The sequence below is a fragment of the Cotesia glomerata genome, unplaced genomic scaffold (genome assembly GCF_020080835.1).
Source record: "Cotesia glomerata isolate CgM1 unplaced genomic scaffold, MPM_Cglom_v2.3 scaffold_286, whole genome shotgun sequence".
Classification (NCBI taxonomy): Eukaryota; Metazoa; Arthropoda; class Insecta; order Hymenoptera; family Braconidae; genus Cotesia; species Cotesia glomerata.
This window is the reverse complement of record NW_025403396.1, coordinates 375-7,994: the sequence shown is the minus strand read 5'-3', so window position 1 is coordinate 7,994 and position 7,620 is coordinate 375. Positions and strand designations below refer to the sequence as shown.

General features: G+C 28.1%; 1 protein-coding gene across 1 annotated transcript; it reads right to left on the bottom strand.

The window, feature by feature from the left end:
• Positions 1 to 511: 511 nt before the first annotated feature.
• LOC123274283 (DDB1- and CUL4-associated factor 12-like) lies at positions 512 to 4,327 on the bottom strand. The gene is made up of 7 exons (XM_044741844.1): positions 3,928 to 4,327; positions 3,550 to 3,771; positions 3,020 to 3,475; positions 1,713 to 1,943; positions 1,337 to 1,621; positions 1,046 to 1,211; positions 512 to 770 (listed from the first exon to the last, which is right to left on the bottom strand). Exons 2-7 carry the CDS (start codon positions 3,633 to 3,635, stop codon positions 615 to 617), a joined length of 1,380 nt encoding a protein of 459 aa, XP_044597779.1. The 5' UTR covers positions 3,636 to 3,771; positions 3,928 to 4,327; the 3' UTR covers positions 512 to 614.
• Positions 4,328 to 7,620: the final 3,293 nt, after the last annotated feature.

Here is a 7,620-nt window from a genome sequence, read left to right as displayed (position 1 = left end):
GTGAGGAATACGGCCGAGCTAAAATGGGGAACTGAAAAATACGACACCTATGTTATATGGGAACTAGAAATATTAAGAGCTCCACTTTGAACAGGCTTCTGTTCTCACCTTCATGCAAGTTTTCAGCCGGTTTTTTCGTTGAAAAAAAAAAGTCACCTAAAATTGAAACACCCTAATCCACATAGTCGGTGACAGCCTACTCAAAATAGAAACGGTGAGATATTTGCTATCTGGTGTTTAAAAAATTAACTACGTAAACCGAGTCATGCTCCGAGACGATGCCATTTATCATTACTCCTCATAAAATTTTCAAACTGGCGGCTATAACTGAACATCGATTCGTAAAGAGTAAACTCAAAAACAACTCATCGTCAGTAATTTAAAATCATGTGATGATAAAAATTTGAATTTAAAATTAATTTCAACTAAATAAATTATTTAGCACTACAATAAAAATATCAATTGTCAAAAATAAATAACACAATATTTAAACTAATAATTACTTTCACGGAAGATTGAATTTTCATAATATTAAATAAATCTATTTTCATCACTGGAACTCCTATAAATTAATTTACATCAATTTAAGATAAAATTGATTCGACAATTATGAATTATTGCCATAATCCAGCATAATTCCCATAAAAATTTGCTGGAAGTGGTCCACCAGCTGTGAATAGACGAGTACCGGATGCATCGTAGCAGTGTGTATATATTGCTGGTGTATATTTTACATTTTGAACACCGTCCATGAATTCTTCATCTGGAAACTATCAATAGGAAATTTATAATGATATTATTTTAAATATTATCTTTGAATTTTATAAATAAAATAGAGCTGTTTAATTTATTCAATTAAGCAGGCTAATAAAGTTCAATTAGTAAGCTCAATTATTTTAACATAGTACCCGTAAACGCGAAATAAATTAATCTTGCTTAAATTAATCAGCCAAATTTTTTTACTAATGAACCCAGTAAAGTCTGATATCTGGCTTAGTCTTTTAAATTGTACAGCTCTAAATGAATAAGTATTGGAGAATATTACAACGTATCCTTTAGAAGCCTTCAAAACTACAGTTCGATTAGAATTTATTGACGATTCTAAATACTTTTGAGCTCTGACATCATAAAACATTAACATTCCTAATCCTGTACCAATTGTAAGCACAGACCCTTGAAAACTAGCAGACCGTATTCCGCAACCAGTATACCTAGAATATGTTTTGATAGTTATTAATGACAATTAATTTTTCATTTTAATTAAAAAAAAAAAAAATGCATAATTTAATAGCAATTATGAAAAAATAAAAATAAATTGATAAACATTGATACATACCTAGATGGAATTTTTTTAATTGGTTGAAGTGTTCGTGCATCCAATAAAAGAGTATATGAGCGACATCCGACTGCATACACACCACCATCTTGAACAGCTAAACAAACATTTTCTTGGCATGCTGGAAGCTTTCTTGATATTTTTTGTTTGAACGTTTCAGCAGACCAAATATGTATGTAACAATTTAAAGATAATGCAGCAATTTCATTAATAGCTTTATTGAACACCAATGCACGAACTTTCTGCGCTGATCGACATTCTTTTACGCAAACTGGTTGAATTGATCTGTTAATATCATATCAGAATTTACAATTAACCAAAGCTGATAGTAAATTAAAAAAATGAATGCTCATTAATTAACTCAGTATTAACTCACTCAGGCTTTGGGACATCTGCTTTGTCCGAAGCAGTCGCAAGTTCGTTATTTATATGCCATAATGTCATTTTAGTGTCTCTCGAACCTGATACTAAAAATTCGTCGTCGAGCCAACACATATCGAACACCCAATCTCTGTGGCCATTTTCTCCAACACATACAGGATCTAAGGTTGGCAATCGATAAATGGCTATTTCATTGCAATTTCTACCTCCAGTACTTAATAATGTTCTACAATAAATTAAAAAAAAAGTTTTACCAATGTATTATTTACTTAAACTAACTACTTTGATAGGTTTAATAAAATCTACATTGTTTCATAGACATCATAAATTTGACTCCACTCTCGTTAATGATTATTGAATGGCAATGATAATTTTTTGTAAATCTCAAAAACTAGAGACAAATTTTTTAAAAATATGAATTGTTAATAGAAAATAACTGCTATTTATTTTTAAACTTGATTGGATATAATTATTAATAAACTTGATAACTTACGGTACTAAAGTTAACATCTTTGATAATTTTTCTAACATTAAAATTTTTATTTCTTCGAAATCGAAAGATTTTCAACACCTTAATGAAAAATTAATACCTGTTAAAATAGTATAGGTATAACCACCCGGAAAAATTTGGAAATTCGCGTCTTCATAGTTTTTTATAAATTATTAATAAGGGGGTTAAATTAACAAAAACAATCATGATTAAAAGCGAGTACGCGATAGTTTGTAATAAAGGCATCACTAAGAAAATAAAATTACAAAAAAAAAAAAAATAGATGATTCCTCAGTATAGATCACTCCATGTATTTGTATACCTATATTTTTGAATATAGATATACAAATACATGGAGTGATCATATACTGATACGTGATCATCTATTGGGGCTTTAACCTTATAGGAATTAAAATAAATTATGAATGATTTTTTAAGAGCGGTTTATAGTTGATTTTCAAACGTGTTTTTCTCATGTATGTGATAAAATTTCGAAAAAAAACGCTCCGCTCTTCGATAGATAATTTAATTATCTATCGAAGAGCAAAGCGCTTTTTTGGAAAATTTTCATTTATTTATGCATAAAATGCGTTTTAAGATTCTATTTGTTGTACAAGTATGACAGAGATACTTTCGTTTGTCCAATAGGGGGCGAGAGAGAGGAAAAATGTAAACCCTTCTTAAACAAAACCAAAAAACGATCAGGTGTCCGCTGATTTTAGTAACATTGATAACTTTTAAGATTTAAACTATTAGCCAACTTTGAACTTGATATTAAGTGATAAATAATCTAATTATAATAAAAAATTTACCTCGATGGATTAATTTGAACAGAATGTATACCAGACTGTTGTTCAACAGTTGCGGCATTATTCGTACTTGCATTACGACCGTATAACGACGGTATTTGATCTAATTTTTGTGTAGCTACATCATAAACCATAAGTTTATTACATTTGGTACCAAAAACTACTTGTCTATCACTCAACCACTGTGAACAAAATACCTTGTTCATATTAGTTAAAGTGATAGGATATTCTTTAAATAAATCATGAGTCAATATATGTCTTGAACCATATTCTTGATTAATTTTTCTAACTTCTTTAGTATTTGTTTCCCGTGCACGAACATAATCTACAAAATTAAATGATGTTTTTAAATACTGACGACCTTCCATAACAGTTTCTTCTTCATCATCACTTGATTCATAGCAAACAAAGTCTTCAGGCTTATCTGGCTTACGATTTCTATCTAACCGTAATGCAAGTCTGAAAATAAATCATTTACATAGTTAATAAATAACCAACCAACAAAAACCATGATTATTTAAATTTACACTCACCTACGGCTCCTACGTTCTTCGAGTCTTGTTAAGCTTGCACAAGTTGGATGTTTTCCATAAACTCGCATTCGCATTGTCTCAGCCATTGCGTTTACCAATTATTTATATATTCTCAGTAATAATTTTTTTTTATAATACTTTTCTTTGTTAAGTAGATTGATCAAACTAATTACTTACTACTTATTAATAAACAAAGTATTTCTTCCGCATAAATTTGAATAACTATAAAAGAAAAGTTTCACAATGTGGAAAAAATTATCATTTATTTAGTTGAAAGATAAAAAATAAGTATAATCTTATACAAAATGTGAAGCTTAGCTTGTCAAAAAAAAAAATTCGGAGACTGAAAATAATTAAACCCTGATATAAAATACTCACCTAATTCAATGAAGATAACAAAAAAAAACAAAGTTGTATTGTAATTAACAATTGCCAAGCCTCGTAACTGTTTCACAAGCCGTTCTTATGTATAAAACTTGAATTTTTATGATATACTAAATTATAATTCTCAGTGGACTTCGTGGCATGTGAATTTTAGTTACGTATTTTTAATTGTTACTAAAGTCGTTGCCTTACTTTTAATAATATAAATAAAGGATATTATTATGTACATTATCAGAACATATTAAAATGCACAAAGCTTAAAAAATTTCACAAGTAACACACCACGAAGCCTTTACAATACTAGACAATTACGAGCGCCATGTTGAGATTGGCTAACTTCGATTTGATCATGACAGTAGCAGCGCCCTGGCTATAGGAACCTTGCGGCAAATAAAGAGGCAGCACTTCTGTCGAAACGACGCCCCCTGTTGTTGAATTTATGTTTAAACTGGCAAAAATATTAAACCAAAGCAATGTAATAATTCATGAAATATTAAAAAATTAATAAAATTTAGCTTTTTGACCAGAGTACTCGACTGTATTAAAAACAAAAACAATTCAGAATAGAGAAGGGTAAGAAAAATCGATTAATCGAACATCGATGTTTTTTATGCGATAGTCGATTCTTTTTTCTCGATGTTTTTGTAAGAAAAATTTTGAAAATGAAAAAAAATTTCGCTTTTCACAATCAGAATCTTTTAATATTTATCTAGAATAACAACAATGTCTCGTTCAGCAGTGTATTGGAAAAGACGAAGATTCAATAAAATATTGAGACTCGGTTAAAAACGCTTTTCCAAAATTATTCGTGGTAGCCATGAAATTATTGTGCGTTGTTGCAACGTCTGTTCGATCAAAACGTTTATTTTCCAAAACTAGGGGCATAAAAACATAACGTAGAAACAAATTAACTGCTTCAAATCTTAATCAATTTGTATTTTTAAGTTCATTAAGGGGGAAAATACGTATACAGGTTTAAAAAAATTCAATTTTTTTTTTTTTATAAATCGCTTGTAAAACTATTCAAAAGTATAGATTGAAAATTTCAAGTCAAAATTTCTATTCGTTCAAAATTTATAAGAGATTTAGTAATTACTTTATACTATTTTACATTAACTTTTTCTGTCACTTTTTTTTCAAACGCGTTTTTCTCGAAACGAGTTTTTTCAAAACTGTGTGCAGTCTAGCTCAAAGAGTTTTAAACCAATCATCTTGCGATATGGCTTATAATTTTCTTTTCACAATTACCTTAAATATGAACCTCAATCGAAAGCGATATTTTTATTTAAACTATTTTTTTTTAATAAACAATGTATGAAAAAGTGGTAAAAAATCACGACTTAATTTCACAGCCCTCTAAAAAATGCAAATTTTTTATGCAATATCAGCTGATATCTCCGCTATTTGTTTACTTATATTGTTGTTTAATACGAAAAAATACTCATAAATATATGTATAAAATAACCCGATAGTTTCAGTAAATAATATTAATTTTTTATACCTTAAAAAAATTAATGAAAATCAGCATGAAAGCCTTCTACACGTATTTCCCCCCTTAAATGGAGAAAATTAGACGTTTTAACTATTTTTGCACACGAAGCGCGTGAGGTTGTGCTTTATACCTGACACGTCAAGGTTAAGCAATTTTGTGATCTTCAAATGCCTCTATCACAACCATATTTTACTCATACAATAATATAAGTAGATGTACATAGAAAAAACAGTTAAATTAAACCATCTTATTCTTTATAAAATCATTTAATGTTGCTATTTTGAAAAAAACGTTTCGAAAAAATTTTACGTGAACGTCCTGATGTCATCCTTATTTTGTATGCACCAACGATTACTCCCGAACAAATAATTCGAGACCGGGCTTTTTTATTAGTTTAATTAAGAATTCGATGAACTGGTAAGAAATTACTTAATTATTTTATTTTATTTTTTTTTAAATCAATTACACAATTTATTTTTTTCTTAAAAAATGAATGAGCGTTATGAGAGGTTGTGCACTTTCGGTTTTCTAAACTTTTTATACTTATTTTATATAAGACTAATTTATTAATCTAAAAATAATTTTTGAGAAATAATAGTTAAAATTGTTGTTGAGCCTACTGCCTGTTAAAATTACTATTCTAAAAAATAATATTGAAATGTATATTTACGTTAAAAAAAATAAAAAATTTAAAATACTTTAATGATAGTAAAAATATTAAGTATATTTTTCCAGTTATAATCTATGTATTTTTAAATTTAATTAAAATTTTAGCGGTCTTATTAAACCCAATCATCAGTAATGTAAAGAATAATTCTTCTAAATAATAATTGTTGTTACCGATTGATAAAAGTAGAAAAGTAATCATAGATACAGTTTTTTTATGTTTTTAGTCAATATGTACAAGACAATAGTTGAAAAATTTTTTAATTTATTTAAATAAAACTAGAAATCGGACATATTCATAAGAATTACTTTTAGGTCATTATATTTCTTAAGGTATAAACTTAAAAATGCCTGACTCTTATAAATTTGTTGCATCAATTATTAACATATGTATAATTTTAATAATTATAATAATAAAAAAACTTCATGATGACAAAGCACTTTCTAATGTTTCGCATCATGAGGTCGTGTGCAATTCTTACATGCCAGTTACCTCTGTCCATTATTACTTTATTTAAAATTCATCATGGTATTTTATATACCTGACTGGATAATTTTGACGTATTTAGAACCAGCGTCGTAAAGTTCGTCAATGCAAAAGTACATATATATTCTCATTCCAAAATTTTTTAAATGATACTGAAAACAGCATCTGACTATTTTTGGTTTTATTTAATAACTAAATTAGGGACTTCTAAAAAAAATGATAACTTAATTGTTAGATGCACACTGATTTCAGCATTTGAGACTTCGTAAATAAAAAAGAAGAGAAAATAAATAACAGAAAAGTAATTTTGTACGAAATTATATACTTAATTCGAAAAAATTGTAGCTGTCGTCCGATAATTTTTTCAAAAAACTTATGAGTAATGGAATTATTATAAAAATACAAAAATATTAAAAAGTACTTGGAAAAACTTGATCAATATCCTTTCTGTAAAAATTTGTCAGATTATTTTTTACAAACATAAAATTTGGAAGTTATTTCAAACCTTTAGGGCCAGTTTTTCAACCCTGGTTTAAGGATTTTATCATTGTGAATATATCTATATATAATATAGGGAGTATTCTACTGTAGAATTTTGAAAAATCGAAAATTTTTTTTTCATATTTTCAAAGTTTAGATATTCAAAAATATGTCATTAAAAGGATTTTTCAAAATTCCTATTATTTCATGAGTTATAGCCGTTTTAGTGACGTGGCATCGGTTCCGGTCCGACCGCTACAAGTTAACAAAAGACGGTAGGCGTTCCCGAGTCCCTACTTATGTCCCTTTCTATTGTATAGTATTCCTTTTAAATCTATATTTAATTGAAGGACATAGAAACTTGTTTTGTCGGAATATTCTCCTTTTAGTTTCATTTTAAGTTAGTTTTGAGCTAACCTTCGTACTGAGTGGAAGTGCTGACAACTTGTTTAAAATTATTCAAGTGAAAATTATTTGGTAAATTGCGAATTGTGAATTTGACCACAAAAATCCTCCTCTAAATGACAAAGTTTTAGAAGTAATAAAACCAATTAATGAAAGT

Bases quoted from the DNA above. Each gene is read 5' to 3' on its own strand.
- LOC123274283 (XM_044741844.1), bottom strand. From the start codon at position 3,635: ATGGCTGAGACAATGCGAATGCGAGTTTATGGAAAACATCCAACTTGT. The intron at 3,476-3,549 runs GTGAGTGTAAAT...ATTTATTTTCAG, and splicing joins GAAGAACGTAGGAGCCGTAG to ACTTGCATTACGGTTAGATA. The intron at 771-1,045 runs GTAATATTCTCC...TCCTATTGATAG, and splicing joins AGGCTTCTAAAGGATACGTT to TTTCCAGATGAAGAATTCAT.